This window comes from Rhinichthys klamathensis, unplaced genomic scaffold (assembly GCF_029890125.1).
Source record: "Rhinichthys klamathensis goyatoka isolate OS25496 unplaced genomic scaffold, OSU_Roscu_1.1 h1tg000094l_1, whole genome shotgun sequence".
Classification (NCBI taxonomy): domain Eukaryota; kingdom Metazoa; phylum Chordata; class Actinopteri; order Cypriniformes; family Leuciscidae; genus Rhinichthys; species Rhinichthys klamathensis.
In genome coordinates, this window is record NW_026606633.1 from 1,584,459 (window position 1) to 1,605,306 (window position 20,848).

At 36.8% G+C, this 20,848-nt stretch overlaps 1 protein-coding gene across 3 annotated transcripts in view; it reads left to right on the forward strand.

The window, feature by feature from the left end:
* The first annotated feature begins 302 nt into the window (after window positions 1-302).
* The window catches only part of csnk1g2b (casein kinase 1, gamma 2b), a 32,887-nt gene continuing 12,341 nt past the window's right edge, over window positions 303-20,848 (forward strand). For 2 of the 3 annotated variants that reach the window (XM_056252384.1, XM_056252387.1), the window contains exons 1-3: window positions 360-515; window positions 4,297-5,076; window positions 19,161-19,230. In XM_056252384.1, coding sequence (XP_056108359.1) covers window positions 4,849-5,076; window positions 19,161-19,230 — 298 coding nt within the window. In that variant the 5' untranslated portion in view covers window positions 360-515; window positions 4,297-4,848. Of the gene's footprint in view, window positions 516-4,296; window positions 5,077-19,160; window positions 19,231-20,848 lie in introns of all 3 variants that reach the window. The other variant, XM_056252385.1, reaches the window with a different exon arrangement.

A 20,848-nucleotide genomic window follows, 5' to 3' on the forward strand; every position in this document is an offset into this window, starting at 1 on the left:
CTCTATAAAAACAAATGGTTCTGTTATCCAGTTCAGAAAAAACTAAATTTTCCTCTGTCATTTTTTGACATTAGACTCAACACAAAAACCTTTTTTTTTTTTCACAGCCTTGTTATCTCTAACTTTCCCATACATTTTCCAAACACCATATACATTTACACATATTGGGCCTACTTCAAATTTAATTAGTCATGACTCCAATATTTCCAGCAGTATACAACCCTTCAACTGTTGATCCAGGCAAAACATTTGAGTTTTTCCTCCAGGTGGGGACGGTATAAACGCTGTTGCGCTCTACAGCACAGCCGCACATTCACTAATCTATCTACGCACTTTTGAGAACGTATCCACAGCAATGGGAGTGTCGGGTGACGCCGGAGCTTCGCTCACCGAAACGGTAGGCTTAAAGAGACAACAGCGAAGCCGGGCTAGTCTTTAGTGGGGAATTAAATCACTTTCCAAAGCATAAATAAAGGACCATGTCGCGGCATACTACATAGGGGACTCACAAGCAGGTAAAAACATCTTTATGTTTCCTCAGGAGAAACATTCCGTCCTCGGTTTAATCGAAAGACTGAAAGGTTCGCTGCTAGACGGCTAATGTGATGTTAGCTAAGTGGGTTGCTAAGCTAGTTCATTTGTGGAGGATTATTGTCATGTTTGTCAAACAAGGCTTGGAGTTGTTTAGCTGGTTTGTCGGTATTTCCTTACCTTTTCGAATATGAAAGGGAATATATTTAGCTTTAGATGTGAAATTAAATACATTCGACGTGTATTTAGTTAATATTTGACGACCCAGCTAGACAGCCACTCATTTTAAGGACGTTTTTTTAAAGCCACTAGCCAAGAAGGGACTGAAAGAAAATATTCCGAATGCCTTTAAAGACATATTTAATGTTTAAAGACCTGTTTAAGTATGTAATCTTTGCTAGGCCAGGATAGGAAGCTTTCTAGAATTGACACTTCATCATGAAATAAAACAATTTATGGACGGATGCTACACTTTCAAGGCCAGGATTGATATAAATATATTTGTATTTTACATTTTAGACTTTGTACATCTGATTTGGAAATCTCTTCTGTCAAGGGCATCATCTGTGCATTTTGAAAACATAAAGGTATTAAGCTCTCGTGGAAGTGAGGTTTAGTGTGGTTTAATTTTTGACAGATATTACATGATTTATGATATTACTACATTTACTACAGATATTACTACATTTTAAAATAATTGTGCGCCAATTTTGTTCTGTTATCGGGCTGGAAATGTGTCATAAAGCAAAATAGAGGAGTGTTAAACTGTATCTCACAGTTTCACATATGCTAAACAAGTTAGTATGGAAAAATCAGACTGTTTAAGGAAGTTAATGACCAGGGAGCTCTCTTTCTCACTCTTTGTCTCTCAAGCCCAAATCAACACCACACAAGGCCTTCTACATCAACACAAAAGCAGATTTATGGCACCAGCTTCTCTCTTTTGCCCATCTGAGAAAGTAGAAGTAGATGTCTTGGTTTTTACGCAGCCTCTAACACTTGCATGTTTCCTGTTTGAAAGCTAAAACACAGTTGAACTGTGCTGCCTAGTATGTTATGCTGAAACCTGGTTTGTTTTCTTTTGATATTTTCATCAGATAAGCAGAAATAAGTCCTTAGCTGGCGTGTCTTGTTTTCTTGTAGGCAGAGCAACTCAAAACAGCTGTGAACACTAACTTGGCAACCATTATTAGTCAGACAGTCTTAATTCCAGATTATGCGGCAGCATTACAGTAATCATTTTGGCTTTATCTAATGCACTTTTGTATCAGGTGTTTTTTATGATGATGTTCCTGTGTTATCTGTGAGATTCATCTGTTAATCTGTTATAAATCTTTCTCTAAATATGAAATGAAATTTGTTTTATGGCGTACTCTGCAATGTGTTTCTTTGTTAAACTTCCTTCAAGCATTAATAAATTGTTTCTAATCTAAGTAGTAGATGGAAACATGCCCCATAATCAGTACTTGTACACTAGTTCTTGTCCACAGATCTTGTAATTACAAATGATCCCTATCTGACTGTTGTGATCCCTAACTGACTTGTGGCATGGTTTTCCATTTCGCCCTTGTAGAGCTTGTAATCAGCATTTTTATGGTACCGTGTGGGGTAGTGACCGGCAGACCATCGAAAGACATGATAGACTGCCAATCCTGATCCGGCTGAATGCGTTATGTGCCACGGTGTATGACTAAACGAGGCTGTTGCTTGCTTTACTTGAGGTTATTCACATTTTCAGGCAATAGTTTAAGAACAGTAGGCCTATATGTAATTTCCTGCTTTTTAAATGCCTTACATAACCCTCTGTTTATTATTCACCTTTATGTAGCTTCTACAGTGGGCAATTAAGATAAAGTGTTTGCTATAATGATTGATTTCATATTGAGAATTGATGAATACAAATTCAATCCCTTTCATAAAGCGGTGTCCAGCACCCCCTTTAACCGTTACAAAAGCTAAGCCGGCATGATTGGAGATGCATTTATTTTGCTGAATGACAGGGCATAATTTTTCATAATTCTTTTTTGCTCAGGCTAAAGTATTAGAAAAACGAGCCGTGCATTAATAATCTAATGCATTGAAGCTCTGATGCATTTGTCACTTGCTGAAAAAACAGTGCATTGGATGTTGAAATTAAGTAGTGAAAATCCCTCCCAAGTGTTAAAGATGTGTTTTTTTTTTTGCTGAGCTGATTGTGTATTGCTCATCAGCTCTGGTCTGGTATCCTTTTACAGCCAGTCAGGCAGCCATTGATCTTTTTAAGTGCATTTTCTGAAGGAAAGCATGACAGTCTTTCCAATAGTTCTTGCATTACCTGCTCCGAGTTTCTTTTCCATTTACATTAACAGCAGTGCTGACCCTGGATGGGAGAGGGGGTTGGTGTGCAGCAGAGATCTCTGACCTTCTACACCGCTTCCCCTCTCCATTATCAACCACACAGGTGTCATCAAAATTCCTGTTGGAATTGGAAACTGATACGGGCACTGTTAGGCTTGTAATTCTCAACCGTTCTGTTCTCCACACCTTGAAAAAAAATCCCATGCCTTGGAGGCAGACCAGCAAAATCTGTTGGTGTAGTGCCATAAACTCACTGGCTCTTGTTTGCCAAAACTGTGACTGAGTGATATTTTTCTTTCTCTAAATTAACATCCATTTGTTTCTCTTCATCCTGTGAGGATGGATTCGCATCATGTTTAGCATGCAATACTTTGTCTCTTGCTGTTATTGATTAGGTTTATTGGACCTTGAAGTAATCTGAAAATGGATTCCATGCACATTGAGGATCAGGATTATTGTCTGTGCTTTATAATATCCTGTCATGCCTCTTTCCATCATCATGTTTCATGTTTATTTTTCTAATGGAGGACTCGCTTTGAAAAAATCAGAATTTCTATCAAAATATTACACTGAAAGATTTTGTAGACTTATAATGTTTTAAGAAGTTTAATTGTATTATTTTATTTATCTTGCCATGAAATATAGCCTTTTGACGGTGATATGGCAATAAAATAAAGTTAATTAATTACAATTATTATGTGGTTATAGTGAAGTGAAGGACTCATTTTAAAATGCATGGTAAATATTAAAATTTCTGCCGAATAGTAAAGTGATATTTTGTGTAGGCTAGTTGTTATTGTAATGTTATAAGATGTTGAATTATATATTATGTTGTTATTATTTCCCCCCATGAATAGGCCTATAGCCTTTGATGTTCATATGGCAATACAATTAATGTATTAAAATGCATGGTCATTCAGGATTAGTATCTGTGTTTTAAAGTGAGTGGAAGACTTTAGAATTTAAACTGTACAATTTTATATTGTTTTATGTTTAATTGTGTTTTTTTTTTCATGAATATAGACTTTGATGCTGATACGGAAATAAAAATGTATTATAATGAATTAATTAAAAATGCATGGTCATTCAAATTTAACATATAGTAGGAGCAAAAACATGAAGTAATGCTCTGGTATGTCTCTGTTTGAAGTTTAAAGGTGATGATACACAGGGCAACTTGCCGAGCGATTTTTGCTTGGGCACTTTCCCATTGAAAATAGGCAATATATTTCTATCTGGATAATTTAGATTGGTCTTGGGCCCCGTGTCTCATCTGGTTGCCTGTTGACGCCAACATTGCCCAGCAACATTGCTCAAAAAGTTGCCCTGTGTATCATCACCTTAATGACTGGTATATCGATATTGTGCATGATTGATTAATTTATTGATACTAATTTTTACTCTACTTCTCTTTTCTATGTCTTTCAGGCATCCAGAGAAAGTCGGACTAAACTGCTCGAACCTGTTACTCCTGGGTCTGTCTGAGTCTGCTTATAGCAGTGTTAGAACATGAAGAATGTTCACAGTATTATCCGAAACTGACTTCAAGGAAACCATGAGGAGCACAAGGGGACGTTCACTTGTTTGGTGCCACTAGCAGGAATAGTGTATGTCAGTGTTGAGGAGCGTGTGTGGGTGGATGTGTGAGTGCGTGCATGTGCGTCTGTATGTGTGCGTATGCTAGCATAACCTGCCTGGTTCAGGCAGTGACATGCTACTCTAAGGGCAACTGCACAGTAAAGGAGTCCCATCCACCGAAGGATTAATGCAAGGACGGCGCTATCTGTGATACCCTCCACGTCTGCAGAAGACATCGGTTTCTGCTCCTCAAAAATCACCAGTATATAGATACTTTTAAACCCCTTCACTCGTTTGGTCTTCTCTCCATCATCCCCACGTGTTCCCTGGGGGTTGTTTTGAAACTTCTCTGTTTTGCATGGCAGGGGAGTAACCGTGGAGAGGCCAGGGTATCACAAGCTTATGGATTTTGACAAGAGAGGTGGAAAGGTAGAGACAGAGGAAGGGAAAAGGATGTCGAAAGCAACTGGTAGTAGGACTGTACATGGGGGCCGGGGAACGGGGCCCAACTCTGGGGTCCTCATGGTTGGCCCTAACTTCAGAGTTGGGAAGAAGATTGGCTGTGGAAACTTCGGTGAACTGCGGCTGGGCAAAAACCTATACACAAATGAATATGTGGCCATCAAATTGGTGAGTGCTGTTGTGAAAATCAGAGTATTGAAAATACCACATATTCCCTATATTTATGGGTATATTATAATATTTATACATTTTACAGATGTCCTCTTTTTAATATAAAGCAATAATTCATCTTAAATAGCCTTTTTGCTTCTGATTCTGCTTTTGATTCATGATGACTGTTTAAATATTACGCTAGGCAATATTATTTATTGGACTTTCAGAGTTTTGCCTCCAGACATTCATATTCAAGGTTCATGTAACTCTGTTATTACAATGGGTAGACCCTATTTTAAAATGGTATGCTTTGCAATGCACAGACAGTGCACACCCACAGCATCCTGGTAATGCACTGTTGATCAGTTGGTCCTCACACATTGTTACAAGTTACTTTTATGTAGCTAGCTGCTAGTGTAACTTTAGAAAACCAATTTGTGTAATAGCTAATGAGGAAAGCACACAGACAGTCCCTGTTCAACTTTCAGAAAGTGCAATAAATCATTATGACTGTTAGTTGACGTTTACTCGATTTTTATTTCCTCTTAATTAGCAAATAAGACGTGTATTGATGGGTGGCATTATGGAGTTTTCATTTGCGAGAAAGATGATACCAATTATATTTTACGTTTTGCTAACTTTGGCTGGCTGTCAATGTAAGGTAGAAAGTCTTTTCTTAATGCAGAGAGGGAAATGGAAGTTAACCTAAAGTATGTTTTTGGCTGTTTCTGGGGCTCTACGAGAAATGCGAGCGAGTTTAGGGCTTCACTTCTAAACAGGCAGACCGTTTATCCATATGACACAGTAAAGTATTGACTGACCTTGTGGTGAGTGATCGTTATGACGTAACCCACACTCTATGTGGGCTCAAATTGGCCTCTAAAACATGAGTAAACATGACAAGGTCCTTTGAGTAAATGGGTGTCCAAAATCCATTTTTATCATAGAGGCGTTTCTCTCAGATGTGAGAAGAGATTTTGCTACCCTGGGGACTGTCATAGAGAACTGGATTTCTTCAAATTTTCATTCACGTCATATCATAAGCTCCTCTGACATGTGCAATTCATGCTACACCCAAACAGAAGCTCAAAGTCCTGTGCTATTTAAAGTCCATGTTGTGTTTTATTATTTGATGGGAGTTTTATAGGGATCATTTTAAGCTGTTGATGGGAGGTCTTCTGTTCTGGGAAATGACCGTCAAGTAACTTGGCACCATGAGAAAGGGATTGTCATAGATAGTGTGTGCACACTTAGTCGCCCTCCTCCCCGGATCCTCCAGTGAAGGATATGATTATCTTTGCATTAGTAACGTCAAAGGGTTCATTATCTTTGCATTGTTGCCTATCAAAGTGCTTTTTAACCGCTCAATGTGAAGTCAAGCACTGTAATTTTAGTGCTAAAATTATTTAGTATGATGATGCACCCCTGCCACTGCATTTCTCTCCACTGTTCCGGCTATAATATGGCTTGAATAGGGCTGGTCAGTATGGCTAATAAAAAAGCTCAATAGTTTTAAGCCTTTTAATGATATTTATTTATCCCTTTACTCACTCATACACATGTATTTTAAAGTAGTAGAATCAAATTGTTGAATGTAATCACTAAAACAGTAAAAATTAATTTCCCCTCTAATGCTTTAAAAACTGTATACACTCTTTAAATTCCAGGGTGTTTGAATCCGATGGAATGTAAGCTTTTAAATAGTCATAACTTAATATTTTTCAGCTAAAACCCTATTGTATCTAATCAGTAACTTCTCATTAATGAGTGAATGCACAAAAACAGTTTTAAAGGTTTGCATGTTACCCTGTTTTTACCATATTATTACTTCATGGTCTTTTTATTAATAAAAAAAGAGAGATTCTTTTTCAAGAATGACAGCAAAAAGCAGTGAGCTGCAAGAAAATATATATTTTTATCAATATTTTAGATACATTTTATTTGAATATATCGTTGCATAAAATATTTACGAACATATAATATGAGAATTACCAGTATGAACTCAATTGACTTTAATGGATTTAATTAAATTAATTTGAAAGTTCTAACTCATGACTGCTCAAAACAGTCTATTATGAATTAATGAAACCTACATATTCTTTTTTCTAACAAACCAAAATAACATACTCTGAAATGTTTTCATACAAAATATATTCATTTTAATTGCATAAACTTTTACTTTTATATGAAAACATTATAATGATAAACAACCTGCGTCTCCTGTTCATGTTGCAATGGTTCATCATCAAACTGGCCGCAAAGTGAAATGTGGACTTATTCTTTTCCAAACCGTGATAAAAAAATCAAGATTATTTTGGTGAATAGAAAGTTCAAAACAGAATTTATATGAAATGCTTTTTTGAATAATGTAAAAGACTTTACTGTCACTTTTGATCAATTTAAAGGGATAATTCACCCAAAAATTAAAATTCTTGAATCATTTACTCACCCTCAAGTTGATCCAAACTGGTATGAATTTCATAAAAGATATTTTCAAGAATATATATATATATATATATCAACCAAACAGTTGATGGGCCCCATTGACTTCCATATTATGGAAAAAAAAAATACTAGGGAAGTCAATGGGGTCCATCAGCTGTATGGTTACCGACATTCTTCACAATATCTTCTTTTGTGTTCAGCGAATAAAGAAATTCATATAGGTTTGGAACAACTTGAGGTGAGTAAATGATGTCAGATTTTTCATTTTTGGGTGAACTATCCCTTTAAATTGATCAAAAATGACATTTAATCAGAGGTGTAAAGTCCAGGGGTCAGAAAGTAAAAGTCCTGCCATATGCCTATTCCACCTATGAACTCAGCCAGCTGATTTCACTAATTAGTTCTATTTTCTGGCTAAAAATAGAACTTAAACTGTTCTAATTAGCAAATCCATGTGATTGGAACAAAATACTGAGGAGGACTTTTATTTTCTGAACCTGGACTTTACACCTCGGCATTTAATGCAAGTATTAAATTTCTTTAAAAAAACAAATTTAATTTGAATATTTCTATATTTATCTACTGAAGCAAACCACGAGCAGAATGTTGCATGTCTGCATTTTACTAAGCACCAAAACCTCAAGACACCAACAGTCCTCACCAGCTGCCTCCTGCTTATTTAATGAGTATACCACAAGTTTGTGCTGTCAGTTAAACATTCTCGTTATTTGATCATGGCACACATTTTATATAAGTTGCAAAATAACTGCCTTAATATTTGATATTTTCTGCTGCAGGTTGAGGATTAGCATGAAGTCTGAAGTACTGCTGAGCTTATAGTCTTGGGCAAATGCATGTTTGTTTGTTTTTTGTTTTTAAATTGAACATAACCAACATTGATCAAATGCGTTGCCAATTGATAAGCGCTGAAAGGTTTCTAGAGTTTCTTTTTAGCTTGTATAGCCTAGTTTGTATATTTATTTAGGCACATCTGCACCTGGAGCAAAGGTGAACTCCTGTTTCACTGTTTCCTAACATTTGAAAAAGAAAAGAGCCCAAAGTCAGGCTCTGCCCTCTGATGAAATAAATTACTAGAACAGCAAGAGTGGGAGAAGAGAAAAAAGAGAGGAGAGTTGGAGAAACAACAGTAGTTGGAAAGAGAATAAAGCTGATGAAAGGTTCTCTTTGTTCCCTGGTTCTTGTCGACACAGTGCTCCAGTCAGTCCATACTGAGAGGCTCACGAGGGACCCAGAACAGAGCGGAGGAGTGGAAACACCACATAGTTTCTCTCTCTTTCTCATACGCACTTGTGCTGGGGATCCCAGTTGTGTAATACATGTATGACAGCTTCCAAACAGCTTTTGTAGTAATACAAGAGCTCTGGCTTGTTTGATCAGACATGTGTCCACAGATCTGGGTTTGTGATTTCTCTTTCTTTCTGCAATTGGAGTCCAGAGCCCCACCCATATACAGTCTCCTTCATTCTGCATTCTCATTCATCTATTTATCATTCAAGACCGGAAGCTTGGGAATGTGAGAAATGGGCATGTTAGCAGGAGGAACTAATAAATTGGCGCAATCTCTAGGCAAGAAGTTTAGTTTTGTCATGGTGTTCATTAGCACTTGCTTAATAATTAAGCGCTAGATCTCCATTGCAGTGATTGACAGCTTCCGTCACATGATTGAAAGTAGTCACGCTGCTCATAGAGAGTGTAACTCACAGCTGAATGAGATATTCATCCATCTAGGTGTATGACCAAAGTGTTATATCACAGTGCATGTATTTTTATATCATGACAGGCCCATTGCAGCCCTCTATACTCAAGCTAGAGTTGCCGTTGGCTAGTAATGTTTTATTTTTTTACTCGCCAGACTTTTTACATGGTATGCAAGAACAATGCAAAGGAAAAAAAAATCTTTTTAAATATAAAATATACATTTCAAATATTATTGAAGTTAAACAGTCTGTAATAAAATCAGAACAAAATCAAACTACAAACAATACCACAAATAAACACAATAGATCATAGATGATAATGAAATAAAACGGTGCTTTCAGGTAGATTACACTGCATAATCTTCACTGTATAAATTAAATATTTAATCCTTATTACAAAAGGTATTCAGTCAAGTGCAGTGAGTGATTTTGTTGTTTGATTAACATTAATAACAGACAGCAGCAGGAATATTTGGCTATTTCGGATATTTTACTTTAAGACATAATGCACAATCCAATATAGGCCTACTGATACTGTTACACATGTGTTGTCTTTCTCGACTCTTTACGTTCATTTAAGTCATAACTGACTGTTTACTAGGATATTCGCCAAAACAGGCAGGTTGACAATTTTGTGTGAAATTGTCAGTTCAAGTGCAAGACGACGTGAAAGAACTCAGTTCAGTACTTTTGTGCTGTCATAAATTATAATATGATGTATATGACAGTCCCAATCAGAGTTATTAAAGCATTGCTGTTTGAGCTGCGTGAGCTGAAGCTAAAGATGACCACCAGTAAACTGAAGCGCTTAACTACTGCGTTAATTAACTTGACCAATGCATATAAACAAAATAAATATAATATTCCAACTTACAATTGGACAAAAGGCTGCGAATGCACATGCGAACTGTGCTAGTCATGAATGTGTAACTGTTATATGTGGATGCGCTTACACAGCTTTAATATTTTATTTACTCTTTGATTTCTAGCAGCTGCATGCATTTTGTTTTATAGGGATGATGTCGATCATGGATGTATCATGAAAGATTCTGCAATGAGTTGTCAGTAATGTCCTGACAGTAAGCAGAAGATTGGTTTAATCAGAGTAGATTAGGCCTGTCACATCTGCTCCTCAACTGCAGTGTGGATGACGGCCTGCTCTGGAATCCTCTCTCATTTCCCTCGGGCTGCTCGCACCAGTGACAGTGGTACCAGTCCGTGTATGAAGCTCTGCTGTTAGACCCCTGCAGCTGTTCTCCCTCCATCTGGGACTCTGAAATCTGATCTGAAATCGAGGGGTTGAAGGAGGTGGACACAGACCAGCTGTTTCTGTCTTCTCCAGACTCCTCGACACCTTTGCCCATATTTACTTCAGACTGATGGCCCTCGTTGTAACTATAGTATCATGCACTTCCGTTAGCTTCCGTTAGCTTCAAGTATTTGAGATAGAAACATATCATTTTGGTATTTGACATGAGTTTTTCCTATTTGCTTTCTTAATATTTTTGTTATTGTGCGAGGGTCATCTAAAGAATTTTTTTTTTATATAAAGTTTGTCAAAATGTACTTTCTAAGCTTTTGAAATTAGTTTTCTGCTGATAAATACTAACTAAGAAAAATAACTAACTGCGTGGTATTATTAACCTTTAATATCATCATGATCCAAACTAATTTTTATTGATAAAAAAAAAAGCATTTTCTATTGAAATGGTTTTGCAAAAAAAAAAAAGAAAAAAGGTATGTCTAGAAGGTCCAACACATTGAAAGTTTCTGGGGTACTGATAACTACACTGAACAAAATTATAAACGCAACACTTTTGTTTTTGCCCCCATTTTTCATGAGCTGAACTCAAAGATCTAAGACCTTTTCTATGTACACAAAAGGCCTATTTCTCTCAAATATTGTTCACAAATCTGTCTAGATCTGTGTTAGTGAGCACTTCTCCTTTGCCGAGATCATCCATCCCCCTCACAGGTGTGGCATACGTTCAGTGTAGGATTGCCAATACCAGCCAATACCTGTGTTTTCAATTGAAGCACTATTATACTGTTATACTACCGGTCACAATTGTGACCGTTAACAAATTTACAAGTCTTACGAGCAAAATATATATGCAGGAGTATAATTCTCAAAATATACCAGTAGTAGACCCTTTAAAGAATATATGTACAAAATATGATAGTTCTATCTGTTAATAAAGATGTTTTATATACTACTTTTTGTAGTAGTCTGAGGAAGACATCTTCTAGATGTGCAAGCAGGAATTAAACTGGTCATGTGACCTTTCACACTAGTCACATGACATTAATTGATTTTAATCAAGACAATCTATTTTGTCATTTAAAAGTTGAATTTCTTGCCCAAAGTCAATAACAACATTTTTAGAGCTTCCAGAAATAAGAAAAAAGATGCGGTCACCATTGTGACCGGTGGGATTAAACGGGTTAACCCGTTATTGCTGACTTCACAAGCAGAGTTGCCTGTCTCTCTTCTCAAATACTTTTTGCTACTTAAATAATGAGTAGAATTAGTGTAGGGCCACAGTTGACTAGTCAATGATTTAGATTAGTTCTTGTTTTTGAGAATAAGTAGTTTTGTGCAAACTCTAATAAGATTTGGCAAGAGGGTCATAAAACATTACTGGAAATAATGTGCAGACTGTATATATCCATAGCATTCTTATTGTGAGGGCTGCTGGCTGTGCAAACTTCCTCCTTCAGCCCATGTCAGCAATTATGATGCATCCCCACCTGGCTTTTCTAACACCTCCTCAAAACATAGCCTACATAAATACACAATTGGCATTGCAGATGCTCCTTGGGGCCCAGACGTGCTAGTTAATTTAGTTTGCTGGCACATTTAGTCAATTTTGCTTTTGCACCTCCTCAAGCATCTCCTGCTTGAATTCTTTACTTTTCGAGTCCACAAAGATATAATTTCAGAGTTACCAATTTATTCCAGATGATTAGCTCCTTGAAAATGTCAACATATGCAAACATTTGAGGCTGGTTACCAGGGCACAGATTACATATAATCTCTGTCTTGAAGGTCATTATGTGGACAATCTCACAAATTATAGGGTATTTCAGAGCAATAGATGACGTAACTGCTATGAAATCACTCCTCTGTGCAATGTTAACCTGTTTAATCTTTGAAATAAAAAATATATTTTTAACGTGACAAATATACTCTTTGGAAGGTTAATAGACCCCAATTTCATGAGCCATCACCTATTATTGGCTAATTGCATAGCTAAAAGAGCTGTCATTAACGATTATTTTGGTAATTGAGTAATCGGCCGATTATTTCGATGATTAATTGGATATTTTTTTGTGGTAATAAAAATAGGCCTAAGTGTATTTTAAAATGACTTAAAATACATAACAACAATAACAACAGTGCAAAACGAAACGCTATGAAACCCAAAGCGCACCAGACTTTATATGCTTTACCAAATGCATGTTATTGGAAACCCAAACAATCCCAATACTTTAGAGACTGGGTTCGTGTGGCCCTGCATTTACTGTGAACGGAGCTGCTCTGAAATGCATAACTAATGTAATTAAGGGTAGGGTATGCAATGTTGTTCATAAACACTTTGTTATACTGTTTAAAAATCTACACATCCTGATAGCAATCAATAATAGAAGTATATTGATATTTAAAAATGTACATATATCTTCTAGGGGTGTAACAATACACTCATGTCTTGAATCTCTCGATACAAATTGTGATGCTGAACTCTCGATACGATACTATCACAATATTTTAAGCCAAAATAGTTTCATTTTATTATTATTATTACTTTATTATTTTCAGGACCCCAAAATACTCCCCCATTGCATTATTATACATTATATTTAACATTATATATAGTATAGTTTAATGTAGTAACATCACTGAAAGTCTGAAACTTTTTTTTTTTTTCTCACGCAGTGCTAATGCTTTCAATGCAGACATTTGTTGGATCTCTTACACAGACAAGGCGCGCACGCACAGACTCTCCCAGTGCTCGCTATTTCCCGCCTCTCCCACTATTAATGCACTATACATATAAGAATAGACCGTCTAAAATGCTACTAAAAATAAATGTGATACGGTGATTTCAATTATGTGTGTGCTTTCACTTTGAGGAGTGCTGTTCCGGCAGCACGTATATGTGCTTCAGATAATCAATGCAATCAATCACAAGAAATCGCAAGAAAGCGTATCAAAATGACTATTGTAAATGTTTATGGTAAATGGTTATTTGTGTATTTTCGCACGTGCAAGCATTTGAACTAGGGCTGGCCAAAAAAAGTATCACGATAAAAAATGTATATCAAGGTCTGATAATAATCACGATAAGTGTCAAATCTTTATTTCTTTCAAGTTTAAAGGCAGATTTTTGCCCCTAAGTGAAAGTTCTAGAAATTATGCGTTTCTATGTCAACACTATCAACACTGAAATGAATCTGCAGCAGGTGGTACAAGTCAGAGCTCTACAAGTTATTTGTTCATTATTGTTGTAAATTGTAATATGTGCTTTGAGACGTGAGGATTTAACGCCTTCTCTCGTGCAGTGTTGGGCAAGTTACTTTTAAAAAGTAGTGTTTGATCGTTACTCGTTACTTCTTAAAAAAGTAATCCGTTACTTTACTTAGTTACCCCCTTTGGAAAGTAACTTTTTACGTTACTCGTTACTTTTACGTTACTTTTATATTGCTTGAGTTTGGGCAGAACCCAATTTCTGTTCCTAAATGTGTAGGCCTATAAAGTTCTACTATAAACTCTACTTATTGAAAAACTAGAATTTGAAAAACCTGTAGGCTATAAGTGAACACCAAAGAACAATATGAACTATTGAGCAGTGGTGACGCAGCTCATGAAAAATAGAGTTGCGGTGGTGGTGGCGATGGTGACGCCGTTCATGAAAAATGTCACAAAGAACCGGCAAAAGTAATGATTATGAATATGTCAAATATAGCACGCATTTCAATTGTTTATTAATAAACAAGTGTTTTCTGTCAGTGTCGGCTGCAAAGATTAAGTTGGCGATGCTGACTCGCTATCTTTGCAGTAGTGAATGCGCCAGAGAGAAATGCACATTTCATACGGATCACATAAGCAGAGAGTGGTCTGTTTTCTTTCGTTTTTAATAGTTTTGTTTAAAAGTACACATTTCATGCTTTCTATATATTTCTCAGCTATTTGAGGCAAAGCTTATACGCTGAGTTTGGGCTCATTTATGAGGCGAGCTCCAGTTTACACGCCGGCACGGAGCTCCTGAGAAATCCTGATTATATTGCCTGCTATATTTACTTCTTATTTGAAGTATAATGAAACATTGTTGATGAAACATTGATTAAAATTAAGATACAATTAATACAAAACGAAATTCACTTTAAAGAAAGGCTTTCTACAAAAACAAAATTAATGAAGTGGTCAAAATCATATCTTCCCACTCCATTTGTCTACCGATTGCGCATCTTATGATCTTACTCATGCTTTTCACTTTTCATTATAATCAACATAGATGACATTAAAAAAAATCTTTTATTTAAACATAAATATGAAACTAAATAGTTTTTTCTTTAATGACTAGGCTACAACACTTAGGCCTATTAGCCTACAGTACAGATAAATTTAATGTCGGAGCGGGATTTGAGTGAACGCCGTCTTACCGGTGAGCATGTGGGGGGAGAGGTACGATTTTCGAACAATCATCGAATATTATTTTGCTTGATATGCCAATCCTTAATATTTGGTGTTTTAAATGCCAACCCTTTTTCATCCGGTGGGTAGTATTACTTTTGGTTTAATTGCGCAGTGTAATTCACAGAATTGACTGCTCTGCTACCAGCCTCTGTCACGTACTGTGTGGAGCTTGTGACTATTGCAAGCGCGCAGCTGAGAAGACAGTGTCACTGTCAAATCTGTCCCTGGGAAAAGTAACGTTGTGGCGAATTGAAAAAGTAACTACGTTTCGTTTCCAAATTTTCAGTAGTAGCGCGTTACACTACTTTTTACCCGAAAAAGTAGTTGCGTTACTTTGTAACGCGTTACACACAACACTGCTCTCGTGACACTTTGCAGACTTTGCTCTGGTTGTGCATGTTCATGTGTTTTGGAGGAGGCGTGGCTTTAGAAAGCGCTCTGATGGGGGGTGGGATCTAATGCTTTCAAAGCTAACTTGCTAATCCTAGCCTCTCTGAAATTGCCTACCCTACCTTTAATTAAAGCGGATATAGAGGCTATTAAACCCGCAGCGCACATTTAATTTAATCGCAGCGTAATGACAGCCCTAATAAATTGTAATACAACTCTCATTGAATGTATTTTTTTTTTATTAAGTAATGCCTGTAGCCAGCGATGCATTATCCTACATGTTAAGATGCACTAAAGTCCTCTAATGGAGCCGATGATATCATCGATTACAACTGACTGACAAGGATTAACTCTGTTCAGCCTCTCACAGTCATTTTTTGGATTATATGTTTCATAATGGAATGGGTGTAAAGGCACAGAACGTCACATTAAAATGAGATCATGGACTCTTGAATTATTTCTGCGCAGTGGATTTATCATCTCTCGAGCTTTTTAATGACGTTAAAGCTTCAGTTTGTAGAAATGCTTTTCGTGGTTGTCCCCTCTCGCTTGCCTACAGTTAACTCATTTGGGGAGATTGTACATAGGGCCTACATACTTAAAGCTCAGCCAGTTGGAAAGTTGAAGAGGAAATGATACTAACCCATTGATGTCATCAGTTACAGTACATAGATGGGCCGTATATTATAGAATAATATAATCAAGTGTGGGTGAAATAATAAATAGTGGAATAAGTCTAAAACGGAGTCAACATGGAATAAAATGTGACCTGTTTATTTAATTACTTGTTTCTGTTCTTATTATGAATGTTTAATGAGTAATTAATAAAGTATTTTAGTTAATGTCATCTAGCAGTCTTATTTTTCAATCACTCCTATCCTTTTCCTATAGCAGCGACTATGATTCAATCAATTCCTGTTGAATATCCTATTTCTCTTCTTCTCTACTTTAAAATTTCACGTTTAATTCAATGTGTTACTTTCTTTGTAATTATTTACGAAATTTACTTTACTGCAAATTGCTTCTACACCATTTTTTGTGTATTTGTTGGTTGAATTACAAACACTTATATTTCCTACCTTCCATTTGACTTCCATTTTCAATTTAGTTTTGAATCGAGTATTTTTGCTGTTATTTGTTTGCACTCTGAGCATTTTCTTCCTAATATTTCCTACTAATATAATGCTCTTTGGACATGTCTGTGGTTTTGGGTGGAGCTGTCCATTGGTGTTGGGACAGGGCCCTGAATTCTTGTATTTGCACAAGGCACTGTGCTCACATTAGGAACCTGTGCCAATGCCTTGGGCATCCTGTTTATAGCAGTGATTCATGATGATTCTCATTTGCATGAACGGTAACTGTGTGTCAAAAGTTTGCATGGAATTCACTAACTGCTTCAGATCATTTCCATCTCATTAAATAGAAAACTGAAGGTGAAGGCCTTTAGAACCCATGTGAGGAGATTCTCAGAGATTTGAATACATCATGGGTAGTCACTCACTCATGATTGATTGGATTTATATTACGATGCTTAAAGGGATAGTTCACCCAAAAATCTCAATTCTGTCATAGTTTACTCACCCTCAAGTTGTTCCAAACCTGTATGAATTTATTTCGTGTGCTGAACGTAAAAGAAGATATTTCAAAGACAAATAACCAAAATGTTTATGGGCACCATTGACTTCCATAGTTTGGAAAAAAATACTATGAAAGTCAATGGGGCCCATCAACTGTTTGGAACAACTTGAGGGTGAGTAAACGATGACAGCATTTTCACTTTTGGGTGAACTATCCCTTTAATTTTTCATTTCAAGCTTCTTTAGGTGTTTATCATATGCTTACATCTTTGAGTTATATCAATATTTTTTTTCCCCCTTCACTTCCCCTTAACTGAGAGATTTAGATGGACATTCTGGTTTGCCTAATCTGTCCGATCCCTTCATATTCTTCCTGGAAAGAGCTGTGTGTGTGTGCCACTGTTACATCACAGCTCAACAGATGCAGCTCTGCCCCGCTGTGTCTGCTCGTTTTCTGAGCAAGTAACATGAGCTGGATTGAACCATTAGAATCCAAAGCATAGAGTCCATTACTACTCTACTGATTTTACTTTCCAGATCCACAGTAAGCCTTTTTAAAGAGAACTTTTATTCAGCAGAGATGCATTAAATTGATCAAAATTAACAGTAAAGGTATTTATAATGTTACAAAAGATTTCTATTTCAATCAAAAATGCTGTTGTTTTGAACTTTCTATTTGTCAACGAATCCTGAAAAAGGTTTTCCAGATCAACATATTAGAATGATTTCTGAAGGATCCTGTAACACTGAAGACTGAAGTTAGACCAAAGGTTCATTTTGCGCCGGAGTTCTCCTTTAAGGCTGGTGCAAATTCAGCTTTGCCTTCACAGGAATAAATTACATTTTAAATTAAAATATTATTATATTATAGTATTTTATATTATATATTAATCAGAGGGAAATTCATTTAGACAAAATTAAATATTTAAAAATGATTCATATTAATATTATAAAACATTCCTGATATAATATCAAGCATCAAGGTTACTTGATTTTTTCCCCCCAGATGTTTTCCATTCAAATGAACTTACAGTAAACTAATTGGATAGGAAGTCCACCTGAAGCTACCTGGGGTTTGGGGTGGCCGAAATGACCAAAACTTATTTCACTTAAGTCATAACTGGCTATGTTTACATGAATATTCTACATGATGGCCGTCTGATTTTTGCATTACCAGCCCAAGAGCTTTAATGACAGACTACCATCATTACACTGTTACAGTCATGTTTCTTGCCCTGGTCTTTGGTATGATTTGGTATGGTAGCACAGCTGTGGTCAGGTGGATGCTACTAAACGCTGAGCTCTGGGTGTCAGACTGCTGAACCCTGTAACGTGACACCTGATTGAGGACTCGCTCAGTGTGTTCTGTTACAGACCATTAACCACTGGAAAGTTTTTTCCAAGCAATCTCTCTTGACTTATATACAGGGTGCAGGGATGGATTCTTTATAACAAAGAAAATGTGGGAGGGTGACGAGACTCGGTGTTAGTTTGGCTGTGAGAACTGATACAGTCTTGTTGTTGGTGTTTACTTCCCTTTCCCTCTCTCTTTTCAGTTTTCAGAGGAGCACATGTGCCATCTGTACTCTTACAGACTTGATGATTTATCTTAAATAATATGAACAAATAGCGGACGTGACATTTGTAATAACTTTCTGTATTGTACTTAGATTTACTTTCTGTGGATTATGTCCTGTCTGTCTATCCCTTATCTCATTTTATATATGGCTAAATAATTTACCAATTTGTTGAACTTATTCTTAAAAATAAAACTTGAATACTAAATAATACTTTATTTATGGCCACATACACGATGCAACTAAATATTGCTATCACTTCTCTCCTGACTGCCACTACATTCACAGACTAAAATATCGAATGAGCTGTTAACAACTGCAACTTATTTAATGAGTTTGAATTCAAGAACTAAATCAGACAGCAAGCAGAGCTAGGGCAGATGTCACACTTTTTTCAGTGAAGACTGTCTTAAATTTTGTTCTGTTCCTCATGCAAGGCTGTTGTAAGAGACTTGTTTAATATCTTGTAGTGTAGTCACACAGACTACTTTTATGATACTTTAATAATAGAACTGTAATGTATGTATAGAGATTTGCTTTCACATTTAAATGTTGTCACTCCCAAAACTATACAAAATGCAAAAAAGCTGTGGATTATTGTCATGTTTTTGTATGTTTATATTTGATATTCTCTGATACTTTTCTATATTCATCTAATTCCTAGTTTTTTTCTTTTCTTTTTCTTCTCTTTCAGGAGCCTATCAAATCCAGAGCACCTCAACTCCATTTGGAATATAGATTTTATAAACAGCTGGGAAATTCAGGTAAGCCTCACAGCCTTTCGAGAATCGTGTGCTATATGGTTTATGAAAAGCGCCACCTCCTCATCCTGTGTGAGACTGATCATCGTTCAGTTGTGTGCTGAGAATCATGGGGGCGGCGATTTCCAACCTTTTGATGTGGCTTTTTCACCCATCAGCAGCAAGTGACAGTGAAAAGGAGGGTCTAAAATGGGATTGAGATTAAGGAGGTATAGGTTACCCAGGGGAAGTCCACCATAAGAAATGTTGTGTTCAAGTTCTTATTTATTGCGTAATGACTAAATGTGTCCAGATTAGAAAAAATAGTTTGTTTTATGAATGAGGTTATAATGGATTCAATCTGTGTGATTTGGCCGCTACTCCCTGCCATTTTTATTGTAATTACCATACATGTTGCGAAGCCAGAAGGCTGAACTTTGATCCTTTTAAGCCCTGCAATGAAAAGGATGAGCAGCTTGTACAAATCCTTGGTGCATCCATCCATTTGATCACTGAACCGGAAGGTTGACTGGCATGAAGTGCGGCTCTTATTCACTGCGACTCGTAGCCAGTAGCCACCCTGCAATGCAATGATCTCATTCACCGAACGCCTGTCTCCACAGCCGGGATCTGATCTCCTGCCAGATCATCGGAGCCACTGCTGCCACCCCTGCAACATTAATAGCCAGTGAAAGTGCAGGCGTGCAGGGCAGGCCCGCTATATTTATATCTTCATGACTCCTCGTGGCTGGGTTGCCATTATCGAATGTCCAACACGTGACTGATTCCTTTCAAGAAGAAAGCCATATGTCCAGGATTGTGCAAAGAGAAAATAATCATGGCCAGCTATCATGTTTAACATTTCTTTTTCTTTGCGTGGATGCCTTGACCCTTAACTTTAGCTTTTCTTTTACTTGTCTACTACAGACTTATGTGTCTTGCAGTTCAGTGAGTGTTAGATTATCCTCCCTCTCTGATGCCTTTTTGCTGGTGCATGTAATTCATCCTGACCCTGGATCCAAGGCCTAAATCAGAGGATACAGACATGGGACATAACAAAAGACCACTAGGCTCAAAATGTGAAGAGATTTTCAGCCCTAACAGATGAATGAATCTTGAAAGTGGAAGGAATTTTTGTGCTGCCTTCTTATTCGTTCTAGAGAATTTATTATTATTTTGAAATGTAGTCTTAAGTTACTCACCCTATGATTTTCAATGTGAGACTGAATCTTACACAACTTCGCCTTCTGGTAATACATATCCTTCACTTCAAAGTGAACATCGCTTTCCAAAGCAAGCTAGCGGGGTCCAGTGATTCACAGTTGTAAAATCTGGATCTAAAGGCTTTATGAAGCCGGAGAGGAGATAACCAAACCAGACCTCCAGCTTTCCCAAAGAATCCTTTGAAAGGATCTGCCATTGTGAGACTCGTCTTAAGCCACCGGAGAACCTCTGCTCACTTAAACCTGCAGCTAAAGAAGAGTGTTAATTCTCTACTGTCCTGGAAAAAGAGTCCAGGTCATGTTAGGATACTTCTCTGGGTGTATTGCTCTTTCTAACTGCGCTCCATTATATGATGTCACATCCTACTTTTAACATAAATAGGATCTTTGCTTTGCCCATCAACAGTTTTGCACCTTAA